The sequence below is a fragment of the Pseudopipra pipra genome, chromosome 1, assembly GCF_036250125.1.
Source record: "Pseudopipra pipra isolate bDixPip1 chromosome 1, bDixPip1.hap1, whole genome shotgun sequence".
NCBI classification, from domain to species: Eukaryota; Metazoa; Chordata; class Aves; order Passeriformes; family Pipridae; genus Pseudopipra; species Pseudopipra pipra.
Window position 1 is genome coordinate 113,416,576 of NC_087549.1, and position 16,743 is coordinate 113,433,318.

At 39.9% G+C, this 16,743-nt stretch overlaps 1 protein-coding gene across 3 annotated transcripts in view; it reads right to left on the reverse strand.

The window, feature by feature from the left end:
* Nucleotides 1–2,283: 2,283 nt before the first annotated feature.
* Nucleotides 2,284–16,743, reverse strand: part of CNOT10 (CCR4-NOT transcription complex subunit 10) — a 34,014-nt gene continuing 19,554 nt past the window's right edge. For all 3 annotated transcript variants that reach the window (XM_064672312.1, XM_064672309.1, XM_064672299.1), the window contains 9 exons: nucleotides 16,574–16,695; nucleotides 15,777–15,953; nucleotides 12,893–12,973; nucleotides 7,855–7,968; nucleotides 6,348–6,478; nucleotides 5,545–5,580; nucleotides 5,325–5,452; nucleotides 3,965–4,040; nucleotides 2,284–2,572 (listed from right to left, as the gene is read on the reverse strand). In XM_064672312.1, coding sequence (XP_064528382.1) covers nucleotides 2,418–2,572; nucleotides 3,965–4,040; nucleotides 5,325–5,452; nucleotides 5,545–5,580; nucleotides 6,348–6,478; nucleotides 7,855–7,968; nucleotides 12,893–12,973; nucleotides 15,777–15,953; nucleotides 16,574–16,695 — 1,020 coding nt within the window. In that variant the 3' untranslated portion in view covers nucleotides 2,284–2,417. The remainder of the gene's footprint in view (nucleotides 2,573–3,964; nucleotides 4,041–5,324; nucleotides 5,453–5,544; nucleotides 5,581–6,347; nucleotides 6,479–7,854; nucleotides 7,969–12,892; nucleotides 12,974–15,776; nucleotides 15,954–16,573; nucleotides 16,696–16,743) is intronic.

A 16,743-nucleotide genomic window follows, 5' to 3' on the forward strand; every position in this document is an offset into this window, starting at 1 on the left:
AGCCCAAACCAAAATTATATGCACTGTTGAGTTTACTAACTTAACACAGAGCTGAGCCTGTGCTGCTCCTGTTCTCCCCTGCTGCTATCCCAGGCTAGCTTGCAGTTTTACTTGATCTTCACTTCTTTACTACCAGAGCCTAAAAGAAACAGAGGGAAGAGAAAGTGGACTGTGACTCTCTGGCAGTGCCAGAGAGGAAGCCAAGTCCTTGACTGCTCCCTCCTGAGCTGTGTTTTTACACTTATTTTTTTCCTCTCTGTTAATAGTAAAACTGAAAAGCTGAAAGACATCGTCTCCACTCATCCATCCGTGTCTTCGAGTCGCAACGCGGGATGGGGGGGGAAGAAAAGTGTGGAGCTGCTGTGGTGACTGCAGCTGCCCTAGGGCAGAGGAGCAGGCGGTAGAGGGGAGAGCTGGGTTTGAAAAGGCTGTGGCTCACATATGCAAAATACGGCTGCAGTAAGATGCGTGTTATCTGGGGAACAACTGCATCCTTCACAACTGCATCCTTCAGCGAGCCCGGCAGGGGGGGCGGGAGGGGGGAGCGCTGGATGGCTCCCGCCCGAGCTGGCCACTGCTGGAGCAAGGCATGAGCATCTTTTGCATGTGAATGCCCCGCATTCCTGGGGGGTGGGGAAGGGCAGGGAAGAATATTCTCTATTCAGGGCCTGGGACCACACAGGGAGCATCTTTAACCTTTTTTGTATTTCATCAGTCAATCTACTTTGACTTGAGGGATGTATCAAGTCCCTTTCTTCCTTCTTTCAGAAAAGTGATTTCTACCTATTTTTTACTGATTTATTTTTTTTAACTCCTACTATTTTTAAACCGCTTGGCCCTAGCTGAGGACAGGGTCTGTGCCACCTCCTGTAGGGATAGAAAAGTTACTGAAAGAGGCAGCTACTGAAAGAGGTAGGCATGAAAAACAGGGAAGCCAGTTATCTAACAGGAGGGCTAGTAGCAGGTCCCAAGCTTGCTGATGTACTGCTTCCTGCAGGAGACGCATCTGTGCTCATTCCACAACTTGCACATTGTTCAATACTCACTGTTCTGCTTCTGTCAGTTGTGGCTTGTTTCTTCAAGGACACAAACCCAAGACTACTCTGCTGCACACATCTGCACTGCCTCATGCTCGAGACTGAGTGCAGAACTTGCAGGCCTCACATCCCAGGTGCTGCTTGGAAAAGTGATTTTCTTGGTGGTGGCTGGAGGCAAAGTACAGTGCCAGCAACACCAGGAGATAAGGTGTTAGCTCAGCTCTATCCTGGAGATTATCAGGGCAAAGGCTCAAATAGCTGGAACAGCACAAAACAGCCCAGGAGGGAATGTGAGGAGAGGTGCTGGGCTCCATGCTGGGCACCAATTATCTTATGCCCGCATTAAGTCCCAAGGCAGGATGGCTCACTGCTTTGCCTATGCTTGCAATGAGTAACCAGAGAGTCCTTGATTATCTTACACACTCTTGGTTTGAGTAAAAGGCAGATTTTTTTTTTTTCCTGAGAAGTATTCCTCTACAGTGGAAACTGCATTTGAAAAAAAACCCACCACAACAAACCCAACCAGAAAACAAAATACCTTTTTCTTACATCCAAGCACTTTTCCACTGTACCTGCACCATTACATCTTTCTTTTGGGCAAAGAAAACCAGGGAGAAGAAAACCAACCAAAAAAAAAAAGCCAACAGGCCCCCACCCAGCTAAAGTGCTACTGTTGCCCAGCACTGATAAATGCTTTGCAGGTGCTGATCCATTATTTCGGCAAACAGCCTGTTAGCTCTTGCCCCCTGTGTTGCCGCAGAGACAGGAGGAGCAGTCAGAGTCCCTCCAGTGTGAGAGGGAAGCACTGTTGAAGGGGCACTCACCTAACAGCACAGCCCCCCACCCAGGACACCCCCCATCCCACCAGTACACTCTCCTTCAGGCATCATCCACCCCCACAGCTGAAGAGGCAGCTTCATCAACGGCAGGGCCCCAACTCCCAGCTGCTGCAGGGTAGAGGAGTGTAGCTACATCGAGTTGGGCAAAGGCCTCTTCTTTGAGGAATATCATGGCTCATAGATGTTAAAACACAGCAGCCAACACAACAGCTCAACTGGTCTTTCAAGAACTTTAGTTCAAGTAAATGATTTTCTCCTTCCAGTCACTTCCCTCCCCCCATTCTCTTCAAAAAGAGCTGAATTACACACTTGGTTAACCAATTCTTCTTGGTAAGTAAAGTGCCACCCCCATTCAAAGCAGATACCCATCTCTCATTGTTCATGAAATAACCTTTAAAAACAAGTGGTTTTGGTTATATGTTTTATTAAAAATTTACATAAACACACTCCAGCAATTGGGGTATTCAGGTGTCCTAGGTTAAAAAAATATACAAAATCCCAAGCCCTCATGGGCACAGCAGCAGCAAGTTGAAGAACAACCTCACTTCCTTTGAACAGTAGTGAAAGCTGGCATCTGAATGGGCTGGATTGAGTGGACTGGCTGGAAAACAGGCTTTTTCCGCATGTCAGAGAGTGTTTTCACGGAAGGGAGCAGCTGGTTCCTCTTGATGATCTGCAGTGCCAGCTGTGTGTTACCTACAAGACAAATTTGGTTTAAAAAAACAAAATACCATTTTATGAGTTATGAATTGCTGTTCTAGGGACAGAGCTGATGAGCCAGCCCTGAGCCCAGCCCACAGATTCCAGTGAAATGCTGACATGGACATGAAAAACATTAGAAAACAGTTAACTTGAAAAAAATACTTCTGCTTGATTTTACCTATTCTTAGCTGAAGACATCAATTTTTTACTTCAGAGCTGGAAGATGCCAGAGCACCTTCTATATTCCTGAAGGGCACCTCTTCCCTCTCCCAGCTGTGTTGTTAGACTCTAGATCTCACACAAAATGCCCTCACATTGTGACATTGCAGACAGTAATGCAAATGTTGAGGGTGTATATAAAACATTTTTAAAACAAGAAATCTCATTTTCAACTGTGTGCATGGCCCATCAAATAAACACCAACATAAATGGAAAACTTATTCTTTGTTCAAAATTAAACCTGTACAATTTAGGAGAAAAGATGCTGAGTTCTAAAGGAATATTTCTCCCTCTTACAAATACTTTTCTTTCACTGAAGTTTTAGTTTCAGAAGAGATTGTTGTCATTTATAGAACAAAAAATGTCTTCAGTCTTTTTTTGTTATATACTTAAAAGGGGGTGGGAGATGTAAATCCCACTTTCTACTCTCTTCTGCTCAATACATCTTTTTGCAGAAAGGTTTCCAAAATTCCAACTTAGAAATATCTTTGTAAGAACAACTTTGCAGAAGTCTCAATTCTGAATGCAAATACTCAAGTCCTCTGCCTGCCTGCAATGCAAGACAACTGAAGGAGAACAGAACATTTCACAACACTTGGATATCAAGTCCCAAGGGGCACAGATCTGCAACCATGACAGCTTCAATCAGCAGCTGCACCAGTCTGCTCACACTGCAGAATTCAGATGCAACCTTTCCAGTTTCCCATTATGTAGAGTTTTTCCCCCCATACAAACACAGTGAAACTTCAAAAGGAAGTATTTTGGAAGAGTGAGTTGTCAATATTACAAGCTTTGCTGCTATACTTGCTACACAGGCCTTGACATGGCTTCTTTGGGAAACTGGATTGTGGTTGTCTTTTAATGGAAAGCCTTTCAAATCCTCTTTATAGTATATACCTCACCAAGGGTTTTAATAGGCTATCCAATTCTGCACAAAGCATAGAAGACTTCAGGCAATGAATGTGGAGTGTGTAAGAATGGGACAGCAATAAACTGTGGAAATGAAGGTGTGGATATGTGGATCCATAGCAGTCTAAAATGGAGGCAGGGCCTAAAGGGTATAATTCAAAACACTGGCACATTTCTCTGTAGAGTAGGAATAATGACTACACTGCCCTCTTCCCTTTGTATCCAAAATTTAGGTTGATAGAACATTTCCAGACTTACCATTCTGTAATTCCAGATATACAGCCAGCAGGATAGCTTCTGGAGGGATCTCTTTGGGGTGTATCAGCGAAGCAGCCTTATTGAAAAAGAAGAGGGTGGGGAGAAAAAGTGCTTAAGAGAAAGATCCAGCACAAAGAAAGTGTCCCTTGACAAGACTGCTACCACCATCTTAGGTAACAAAACCAAGGAAAATAATTCATTAACTAAGATCACATTTTTTCAAACTAATACACTCTATCAGGTTGAAGCATGCAAGGAGAGACCACAAGATTATCTGCACAGCAAGACTGTTTCACACTAATTAGCAAGACCATCTGCTGTGTGCATACAGATGCATTCCTATGCATCTGTAATTCTTGGGCCAGCCTACTGTGGTTTCTTGGAGATAACAGGTAAAAGAGGTAACCTCCACTGCTCCAAAGCTCAGAATACAATAACAAGGATCATTCATTAGCTTTCCAGATACAACTATTTTTCAGCTATGAAGTCAATGAATTTGTTGTAGATGCAGAGACCTATATTTTACATCCATGGGTGGCCTTGCACTCCTTTGGGCTTTACACAGGTGCTACAGAGCCTGAGCACAGATACCTGCCCCATCATAAGAAGCCTCAGGAGGAAAAAGGGCTGGACAACTGCCTTAAGTAATTGAGAGCCTCACAGAATTCCAATCTGTTCACCTACACAACTAATGTGAAGTAATTTGGAAGACTGCTATTGCTGTGTGTAGCTCAACAATGCATCCGAATAGTCTTCCTGACAGACGGGAGTGGCTGCAGAAAGAGACAAACATCATCACTGAAAGAGGTGAGTCCCAGCCATGAGAAAGACCAAGTGACAGGACACAGGCTAAGTGAAGACAGCATTTCAAAAGCAGTACTTGAAAATTCTTGAGACAAGAGGGAGACAAGGAACATACTTCTAGTGGAATTGCAGTTTATTCTCACAGCCCTAAAGATAGTATCTCCGATGGTGAGTTATTAACTAACTAGGGAGAAAACCGCCTCCAAAATATAATAATTACCATTGGACCATTAAAAAATCCACAAAAAAATCCAACAAGCAAACTTAGAAAAAGTGAAAAGGCTTCCTAGTCATATTCCCCTATTTTGATATGACCTAAGGGGGGAAAAAGCTTCATATGATGGTGCTGAACTTTTTACACAAGTAAGAAATTTGGAATCCTGCATTTTATGTAACTAATAGAGACTGGTTCATAAAGATAGAAGAGAGTCACCACCTCAGCAAAGCCCACAAATAGACCTGGGCTACGAAATCACCAGAATTGGCTGTGATCTAAATGGCACTTTGAAGGAAGTACATTTGTCCCTAATGCTGCCTTGAGATTTGTTTTTCCTACCTGATGAAGACACTTTCGAGCCTTGTCATATTCACTTCTCAAACAGTAAGCACTTCCAAGGTTAAATAACATCATTGTTCGTGCAGACGTGACCGAACTGGGGTAGCACTGTGGGGTTTGCTTGCCAGCTGCAATAAAAAAACATTTTTTTCTTACACTTTTATTCCTAACTGGCCAAGTAAATTCTTGTATTCTGCTGAATACAGTGGCTGGTACTTACAAGATTCCATTGCCTCATTCTCTCCTTTGTCAGACCCTGCAAAGAAAAAAAAGAAAAACTAAACCACAAAAACCATCATGTTCTGTGAGCTTTTTTAAAGCTTATTACAAAAATAATACAAAGATACAAATTTGCTCCTCTCTTCACAGTCTAACATTAAAGAGGGAAAACATATCAATCTGCTCAAGAGTTTATGTCACTTAATACTTCCTATCTTCAATGCTGCAGTTTTAGATTTGCAGATGAGTACAGTGAAGTTTAAACTGCAGACATGTCACTGAAATCAGAGCTGTTGTAGACTTCATTATACAGATGGACTCTGAAGTATTTTTCTCTTAAAGAATACACACCCATCAAGAAAATTAAGATGCAGATTAACTAAATTCTCCCCACTTCTCTCTCTCACTAAAGTAGACTTCACTGGTACTCCAAAGCCTGGTTTTGAGACTAAAAGGCTGGAAGAGACAGTATGAAGCCCAAACGTAACCATAACTGCACATTTCTTAAAAGCAGCTTTCTGAAGTTCCCTTCAAACAAGCTAGAATGCTACAATATACAGTTCTATTTACATTACAGAATTAACCACCTCATAAGAACAGGGAAAAGACACACCAAACACAAAGTAGGAACTAAAGCCAGGAAACTGAAAACTCACCAACAAAAACACAAACAATCTCCCACCCCGAACAACCTATGGTCTTAAAACAAAGTGTCTTAATCATCATGATATTTGTGTCTAGAAAGTTACAGCAGTAAGGCTGTTGAAAGCATAACCAGTTGTAATGAAGTGTGGATGCATTAACCTTGGTCCTGCTCATTTGAAGAGATCCCAAGGGAAACATCAGTGACATTCTCAGGATTCAAGTGAGTGATAGCATCAGATATTCTGTCTAGAGAGATGAGAGCTTCTGCTGCATACAAATGCCCGAGAAACCTACAACAGCAAAGGGTTGGGTACAAATATCAGCACAGCAATCCCCACAGTTTGTTATGCAAGACAAACTGGACGCAGTTTTTAACATGAGCACATGGAAACTATTACTTGAAACACTTGCATGGAAGTTAACTTGCTCATAAAGTATTGTCATAATAACCCAGTTCTACCATTTACTGCTTTTAGGCACTAAAGCTGTAAAAAAAAAAATCTGCACCTCAGTAAAGACAATTAATCCATGCACAGGAATTGCCATTCCACAAAGAAAGTACCTTGGTATGGGTTTATCTCAGAGAATTAAAAAAAGCCACCCCAGAATACAGATAAATCTATAATTTAAAGTGTTAAATGACTTCAGATTCAATTAAAAAAGCCTATTTTCCTGAGATCAAGACATATGGCTCTTTGTCTTTGCGAAAAAACTGTCATTTAGTATTTCTTGCATTACGTAATGGTAACATAAAATTATGTGTTACCTTGCAAACTCCTCAAAAATCTTGCTTGTACAATGACTGTGCAAAAAGATGAGCTCCTGCAGTAGTCTGAAGCGCAGGAGCCAACGAATTTAATTGGCATGGACCATTTTAAAAGTATGCTGCCAGCATATAAAAATAAGCAAAAGTTACCTTGCCTTCTACAAGTACATAACCAGTTCTGAAAAATATTACTACCTTAAAACCCCTGCTATATTTTACCCTGTGTATGACATAGGTATTAAATGGACAAACAAGGTCAGAAGGATAGGGCTAAAGTTGCCTTTTTTGAATTTGTAGAGCTGTATGACAACTAGTGGGTAGAAACAGAATAAGCTTTGAATATCCTTCAAAAAATACAGTGCCAAATGAGAGCTGAAGAAGAGAAACAGAAGAATGGAACCTATATAAGCAACGGTAGCAGGTGAAGCGACAGTCCTGCACACACAAGATCTGGTACCCAAGTGACTGAGCAAATCTTCCCCTCCAAGGCTGTAGTTTCATAGTGATCTTTCAACAGCATGCTGGTTTGGGCTGGTTTGCCAACTCCCAGCTGCACGTTCCTGCCCCTTGTGCTGTGCCAACACAAGCACGTGGAATCCCACAGTGAATCACGACAGAGACCTGATGGTCCTGCTGTGGCATAGGACCCAGAGCTGGAAAAATAGCAACAAAAGCAGCAATAGATTCTGAATTACATGGAATTCATACACAAAGAAGGGAATTCATGTTGCTGTGTGTCAATGGACATTCAGTCAGGGCTTCAACAAGAACAGGAGCAGGCCAAGCAATTCTTTGCATCAGATACAGAATTGGCAAGCAACTACAGACATTTGAAGCTTCAACTCAACTCTCCAGCAAAAAGAAGGGCTGAGAAAGAAGAAATTACCCCATCAGACTTACTTAAGAGACCCTGACAGCTTTGGTTGCTGAAGAAGTTTATCTGCGTGATTCAATGCCATAAGGTTATCCCCCAAAGCCAGAGCCACGTAAGCACTACATGCAAGTATTGAGCACCTGGAGGGAAACAGACAAAAAAAAAAAAGAAAAAAAAAAGGGAAGGGGAGAAAGACAATATGTTAAATGAAGAATTCTGTGATTCCAAAAGCAGCTGTTAAATTTTCTTTCTTGTTAAGTGCTGAAGAAATAAATCACAAACTTTCAATAATCATTTTAAGAGTTAGTGTTCATTACCTATGGGCTCAATTGTTCTACAGTATAAACCAAGGATCACCATGGTATGCTAAATAAGATTTTGCAGTTTTGATCATAAATATCAGATTAAAAAAAAAGATGGGACTTCACCATGTGTCATTTTTCTCATGGACAGTTTCCCTTTCTTATGCTCTTATTATTGTTTTGCCTTGGACTCTCATTTGTACTTCCCTGCCCTCACCTTCTGCTGCAGCAAAGGGTAGCAGATTTTTAGATGTCTGTAAGGCACAACCTACAGACACAGTAGCAATCAGTTAAGCTGTAACATATTTCACTCATCTATTGTACAGTGTCTTCACAGAGGGAGACACTAAACACTGGAGAATTTGGTGTTTCCAGTTTTGTGCTCAACTGAGACCTGTAACCCAGTGCCAAGATTCTGACCGATCCATGCCATTTGTTGCTGTCACAGACTTTTTTGTCTTTCCAAAACCACAAGATCGCTGCCAGTTTCTGTAACGAAATCTGAACTACTCACATTTTCCACCTTCAAACAATAACCCAACGTCAGGATGCGATCATTAGGCCAAGCTTCACACTTTGTAATAACTCCCCCCCTTCCCAAACACAGCACTTGGGGATATTTTCCACTTGGTAAAACATCATTCAGTGCAGCCTGCTCTGTCCTCAGGGCACAAGCCTCTGTCCACAACACCCTGCTGTGAGCAGGACTCTGTTCTTCTCCAGGGAGAACAAGTGGATCCTCTGAGTGGGGTCTCACGTTGGGAGCGATGGGAGGAGAGCCTTCACTGCTCCCGCTGGTAGGCGGGCTATTATTATGCCAACCTTCTGGCAACTGTCAAGCCCACTTTCGGTCCAGCAGTAAGTCATGTAATTCGTGGCAGGACCTGGGGTGTCTTTATTCCCCTTTCCCAGGAGGCATGCTCCTTAATTATGCACAAGCAGGATAAGAAACTTCTCCAGTGTTTCTCCCTACCCCCCACTTCCTCTCCACTGTGCCCAGATGTCACATCAAATCTGAACACACACAAAAGCTTGAGAGAGGGAGAGGAAAGCTTCCCCAGCTCAAGTCCCAAACCTAAAATATTTCTGAAAGGTTGTGACTGGGGAAGGGGGATGGAACTGGGAAACAAAATCTCTATAATAACAGCCTGCTTCTAACTAGCCTCTTTTTGTCTCTGCCTCAAGGAAGCACAGTGCAAATCAGCAGAGATGCTGAGTGTCACCAGCAAAATACTCTTAGACAAGTCAGGCCCTGCAGAGTGGGTTGATACTGCCCTTTACATCAATGTGTTTTATATTTCCCACAACTTTGTTAAAGCCTATTTTTATTTCTGAAAGTGTAAATTCAATCACAAGACATGCTCCAATCACACCATAGGCAAGTCCAGCAAAACTGAAACCTACTCCTCTGCTCTAAGGACTCATCACCGTTAAAGCTACGTAAGAGCTGGCAAAATTCTTCAGCAACAGCCATCTGAAGAGGGAAATAGCCAGGTTTTCTTCCCTGCAGTAATGTTCCTGCACACTTGGATCCATTGTTGAGTTGGCTGAACCAAATGCTCAGGAGAGCTGACAGCTAACCGGAGCAGAAGAATTGCACCACAAGGGAAAAGACAAACTAGTTTTTCACCCCGGTCAGGATTCTGACAAAACTCCACAGGTCGCCTTTGAGCACGGCAGACTTCCAGCATCACCGAGCCTCCGCATGCCCTAAATAAAACTGCCTTTGCAGTAGGAAAAAGAAAAATGTTTTTTTAAACTGCCAGATTATGTCAAACAGCCTCTTGTGTAGGTCTAGGCAACAAGATTTGTCAGCCCACACAGCCTGCAAGTTTATGGAACCTGAACTCCACATCTGACTTGCCTTATTTCTCAGGAAAAGGGTGAGCCAGAGCCAATCTAGTTCTTCAAAACTTACCAAAAATGACACTTATAAACCATTTGAGAACATCACTAACCTGAAGTAATTTCAAATACCTAACTAAGCACAACAGTGGATACAAACTATCTACTTTTTATGTTTCAACACAAGCAAACAATAGAAAATGCTAAGAAATACAGAATGCAGACTGTGCTTAGTCAATGGGGAAATTCAGCACCAGCAAAGGGGAGATAGGGAAGAACTACAGTGTCTGACTGAGGAAGAAAAGTGTGAAACAGCTACAGGTGATGATCATTGTAAGCTTTCAGTATTGTGACAGGGCCAAACAGACCAGTGCAACCTTTAAACGGAGAAATAAGGTGAAACTGGGAAGGTATGGAGAAGAGATAATGCATACTGGTTGGCAGTGGTAGTTCTTACAAACTTACCTGTAAAGTTATTAGCAGTGTCAGTGATGCTCTTGGAATACCATATACAATACTAGGTATATATGCTTGAAAAATATAAGTAGGCAAATGAAATAAATAAAGGATAATGATGGGCTTGAAATGGCCAATGGAAGAGTCAAAGAGAAGGAAAAAAGGGTCAAATTGGATCACATGCCTTATAGCAAGGGCTTACAGATCAAATCTATTCAAGACAAAGTGGGTGATCAAATGATTCCTTTATTTCCAGCTACTTTGAAGGGTAAATTTAACGTTCTCACACAAAGACCTTCAATCTAGGGAGAAAGAGATTACAAGAAGTCTGTTGCTATCCACCTTAACTTTTATAATAAAATCCAAAAAATTTTCCAAATGTAGCACTGTGGTCTACCAGAACTCCTTTACTCTCAAAGTACCCTAACAGTGTTGGGTTCTTCTGGTGTGCTGGAACATACACAGGCTGAGAGCAGATCAGCTGGCTTCTTGGAGGATGAGAAGTAGCAAGGAGGAGAATTGTTTAGAAGAAACTCAGAAGAAAAATCTGGAGTTTCTACTTTGAATGCATACATTCTTAGCAATGTTTGGTGTACTCAGACTTCCACTTGTTACTTTTAAAAGCCTGCAATTGAATTACTGTTTATTATGAGAACAGTCCACTCAACGAATTCAGGCACAAGTACCAAACAACACATATGACATGTAAACTTTTTTAAGAACTGTTCAGGGGTAAAGTTAACTCAGTCATTTTGAACTCTTACCAGGATGCACAACTGCACAAAATCATGAAAAAAGGGCGCTTAAGTTGCCCGTTTCAGTTCTAGAAGCAATAGAGGTTTCTCAGTCCAGTGACTTAAGAGGGAAAAACTGAATTCAACAGACACTTATTCCTTAGGATAGTCCTTGACAATATCCAGAATTTTTTTCTTAATTTTCCCTGACTCGACAAGAATTTACATTTTCTCACTTAGCTCCTTAGTGAGCAAGACTACAGGAACACTCTAACTATATACAATATATACACACAAGTCTACTATTTGAGTGTAACATATTTTGCTTTTCACAACTATCTTCAGAAATTTAGAAACAGTTTCAGCAGAATCACTTTCTAGGGATGTCAAGTCCTCAAAATTAAACCAAAGCAAGTAGTGCAAAAAAATAAATCAATGCTTTTCCTTTCCTTATAGGATGTTCTTGCATCAAGAAGTATACGTCTTGCTAAACTGATAGGTTTTTTCTGATATGTTGTCAGACTTCACCAGTAGATAACAAAAGCTGATTGTGAAAGAAAAGACTACGTATTAAAAAAAAAAAAAAATCACAAAGTGACACCACGTAATTTTGACACATGGCAGCCACATTTTCAACAGTCAGGAGGAGAAAAAAAAAAAACAAAAACAAAAAACCCACAAAACCCACAACCAACCCACATCACTGTTTTTTTAATCTAGCGCTTTCTATTTCGGGTAGCACACTTGCACCACTTCAGAATAAATAATCAAGGTCTCAGTAGCATCTCCTCACAGATTCCTTCTAAAGTGCTTTTAAGTGAATACAAGTAGATTTGCTACACATAGGGAGCAAAGTGAAGGTTAAGCTGGTCATTATGAAATACAAGTTACCTGGAGCTAGGCTGGAACAGAGTGTTTGCTCAAGAGTTCAAGTGGGAAATTACTGTATGAAAACCAGTATAGAGAAACTTAAAACAGATTTCTTTTTTCTTAACAGGTGCAAGCACTATGGTAAGAGATTTTCAATGGGCTGGCAGCCACCTGGAATAATTAACATTGCCAGCAAATTATAATCTTGTTGTGGACAAGTAAAGAGGTTCCAGATAATGTCATGCTTATTTAGACACATGCAAGTTACTCTGTTTGGAGAACACTATGACTGCTGAAAAAGTAATCTGAGGATCTTTGAGAACATGAAAAAATCTACAGTCAAATTTTACCAGTGTTGTTCCATGGTAAGAAAGTCAAATGCTGGGATAGAGGCATTTTTGTTTTCTATTTTATGCAAACTGCTGAAAGGAACACCATTCTCATTGGTTAAAGTAGCTATGCCGCTTTCCAAGGGGAATGAATTCCAAACTACCCTTATCATAGCTTGAAAGGGAAAAGGTACCATACAATACTTTCCATCCCCTTCCACCAATGACAACAGCCATTGTCAGGGTTTTAGTTTTGTTGTTTATGGAACTTGATATTAGTTTTGCCCAATATATAGCACCGAACTTCCAATAGTGGGATCAAGCAAATTTATCTACCTCCTAAATTGAAATTCTGGATGGCTTCTACTTGTTTAGACTCAAAGCCCAGAAGAAAGGAAGCCCACACATTTGAAAAGAGATTACACTAACAGCTACAATTAAACGTGTCAAGTGCCTACAAAAAAAGCTGGGAATCACAGCTTAGGAGGAGGCTCATTTAGTGGTGAATATTTTATATTATTTACTTGCCTTAAATTCTCTAATTCCTGTTTCTTCAAAGGCGAAGAAGGAGGAGCTGCAATGAATTTATCCCCTTCATGACTTTTATTGCTAGAATAAAAACAGTGTATTAATGATAATGAATGACTTATTATAGTAATTAATTAAAAAATTCTCAGTGTAAAAAGCATTGGTATTTATTCACTCCATTTAAAAGGACACAAATTCTGCAGCCTAAAATACAGGTAATTGAGGCAATGCAGAAACTGAGGTATGTGCTCTTATTCTAACCATTCTATTTGAGAAGGAAGAAGTGGGACATTTGCTAGAAAGGATTTGACTGACAGACCAAACAACCCACACCATTCTCCACAGCCTTGAGCTATTTTTGAAGTTCAGTGTAGGATATGCATTTTTAACTGGAGGGACACAGAATTCACTGCATTTGTAGCCTCTTCTTTCAGACTGGAAGAAAAGCAGTAAACTAGTTCTTTCTCTAGACATCTAAAAACTAGTTACATAAATATTCTAGAAAGATAACCCACAAAGTGCTACATCTTTCTTTAGACTCCTAGCTCCCTCTATTTTTATTTCAAAATGTCTTTTTTAAAAAATAAAATTCCACTGTCTTAAAATTATGTTTGGCTTTTCTGGGGGAGCACATATTCATTCTATTTTAAGGGTATGAAACTTCACTTTCCAATAAGCTGAAAGAACCTCCTGGAATGAGAATTGAAGAGATGGATAATAGCTGTACCTTGGCAGAGAGAGACACTAAGGTTTGGAAACTGATTAAAAAAAATTCAGAATTGAAACTGAGTCTATCCACTTTATGAGAACTTTTTCATTAATGAGTTTTATATCTGTCTATTGCAAACAGGTAAGATAACGCCAACTTAGACTTTCAAACCAGATAGCAAAAAAACTCCAAGGAAATCTATACTCAATACTGCTGTAGAGTATATACTTAATGCCTTTGCCAAAAATTAGATTAAAAAAATACCCTTAAGCACTAAAAGTGTTCACTGTTTTCTTGTGAATAAGAATTTGCCTTAAGAGTCGGCCTGCTCAATTAGTGGGATTTGCTTCAAAACCATCCTGTTCAATTAGTGTGATTTTCTTCAAATGCCTTATGTGTTTTACTGTTCTCTCACAGAGCTTCCCTTGTCAGAAGAAACAAATCCTTAGAGAACCTTTCAGAATGTGACACACAAATTCAAGAACAGCCTCCTTTGTTGTGGATATTTTGCAATTGGCAGTGACCACTGGGAGATATGAGGGAGTCCTTTCTTTAACTTTTTTTCAGTTGAAGAAGCATCTGGTTTTGAAAACAGAAGGTAGTAAAGGATCTTCCCATACAAGACATGTTTTCCTTTTTTCACTCCTACAAAAATAAACAAAAACCACCCCAACAAAAAACAAAAAAGGGGGTTTGTCTGAATGAGGGCCACCATTTTGTTTTCATCACTGCTCCTTAGTGAGCCCCATAAGCTTAAAACTGAAGTCACAGTTAAACAAGAGAAGCTTCGTCTCAATAGGCTGCATACATACTTGCCAGGGGAAGTTAGTTCACAACCTCCAACCTCAGCAAGGAAAAAATAAAAAACAAAAAACACCACAAAAAACCCCCACAAACCCACCCAACCAACCAACCAAAGAAAAACCACCAAAAAATATAAAAAAACCCCAAAAACCCCAAACCAACCAAAAAAAAAAATCCACAAAAACCCAAACCAAAAAAAAAAAAATCCACAAAAACCCAAACCAAACAAAAACCAAAACCCCCCACAACAATAACAAGCCACAGTCCCACCCAGACTTTCATAAATCATTGGTCACTTTAAAAGATAAACTGTAACTGGGAAAAAAGGGTTACAGAGAATAGCTTTCAAATACTGTTGTAGCAGTAACAGCCACTGACCCCCAGCCGTACTCTATGTCCAGGCAACTTCTGAATATATAAGGATGCACTTTGTGCCTATGCAATACAGCATGTGTGCAGTAAATCCTGCCATGTGACAAATGGATTTTAACTTCTTAAAATTTATCTGTACTTGGGTCTGACAAAAACATTCTGTTTTTTCATTACTCTCTAAGTAGTTCAAGTTCTAACACACTTTCCAGATTAATTATTGTAACACTTTCCCTTTCAAAATAGTCTGTAATGAAAGTGCAGACTATGCTCAAAGTTACTCTTCAAAAGGAAGTCCAGAAGGCATCAGGACTGATGCAAAAAATTAAGACATTTTCCTTTGACATACACTGTCTACAAGTTATATTTTCTGAAACTAAGGACAAAAAAAGGTTTTTCTTAAACTCTTTTTTGCTAAAATACGATTTATTAAGCAATAGCTCCATGCTGCTTTCCTTCTTACCTTCTAAATCTCATTTCCCATTTTTAGTCTAAAACAAACACAACAAAGCATACTAGGGCTGATGAATGTCAAATCTGATCACGGGGAAATGTTTACAACTGAGCTGCTAGACATTTATATATATATATTGAATCAAGTACATGGTGCACGTGCACACGCACACTAAATCACTGTAACATGTGAAACTTCACTTACAATTAGAGAAATACCAATATGCACAGCAGGAGGGTGTGGGAAAACATAACATTTGCAGCACAGAAAAAAAGATGGTCAGTGAAAAAAATAATTTCACTGTCTAATTTAATAAAGTTGTTAGGAATAGCAGGAATCAACTCAGTATTTTATTCTTAAACTAGCATACCAGCAATTGAACAATGAGCAGCTAAACAATTTCCTTGGAGAGGCCAACACTGCTAAGACAATTTACAAATATGTTATTTTTTTCTGCTAGCCAAACAGGATAAGCAGCAGACACAGACTGTCAGCCCAGAGTTACTCTGGACAAAAAAAAAAAAAGGTTTATATCCAATTCTGTTTACCTGCATGCTTCACTGCTTTCACTGTTTTCTGCATTTCCCCCCAGTTGACTAGTAGTTTTAGATCCATTTTCCTGCTTTGGCTCCTGTTGATCTTCTGGCAGTAGCAGCAAGGCATTTCTTAGACAAATTGCTGCAAACTCCATACTGGCTACAGGTATTGCTGAGGACTGCCCATCACTTAAAGAGACACAGAAGTTTTAACCAGTAAGTAGCAATCCTACTAAATTAAAAGATAAAAGCAAAGCTCTGGAAATACCTGAATGCAGAGAAAACTTTATCCTAAAAATGTTAAATAATGTTTAATATAACAAATTTAACTTATGAGGATGTATGTATCTTGCTATTTTTACATACTGAAAGCACAACACGATGCCCAAATAGATCCAACCATGTAATTCTAAGAAGTTCTCTTGTTTTCCCTGATTTCACTTCCTGAAGTTTTATGGCAGAACAACTAGATTCTTCCTGCACTTTTGTAAAGTGGATTACTAAAAATAAAGATTTAAGTGAGAAAAAGAGGCCAGATTTAGTAAGCAGGAAATATAAATTTCAGATAATCAATTTCAAGCTTTAATGTTCCTCTTAGTTACAAGGAACACACAGTTAAGCCCTCTGCTGGCCATCACAGAGGAGGCACAAAATGATGTTTAAGTAGGGACTCACAATGCATTTTAGCACGCCTCTCTCTTCACTACATGAATGAACAGTTATTCCACAACACTTTTAAAACCTCTGATAAACAGATACATATCAAAGCTATAACAACAAAATAAATAAACCATGGAAAGCATACTTACTTATAAACAACATTCTGTATGGACTGGGATGCTAGGACTATCTTACGGTGGTAGCCTTGACCCACTATAGATTGCACAATACCCTTTTTGCTGGGAAGACCTTTAGTCTCTTGCTCTGATGTCTAAAAGGAAAAAGGAAAATGAACTAAAATATCAAGGCTGTTGAACGA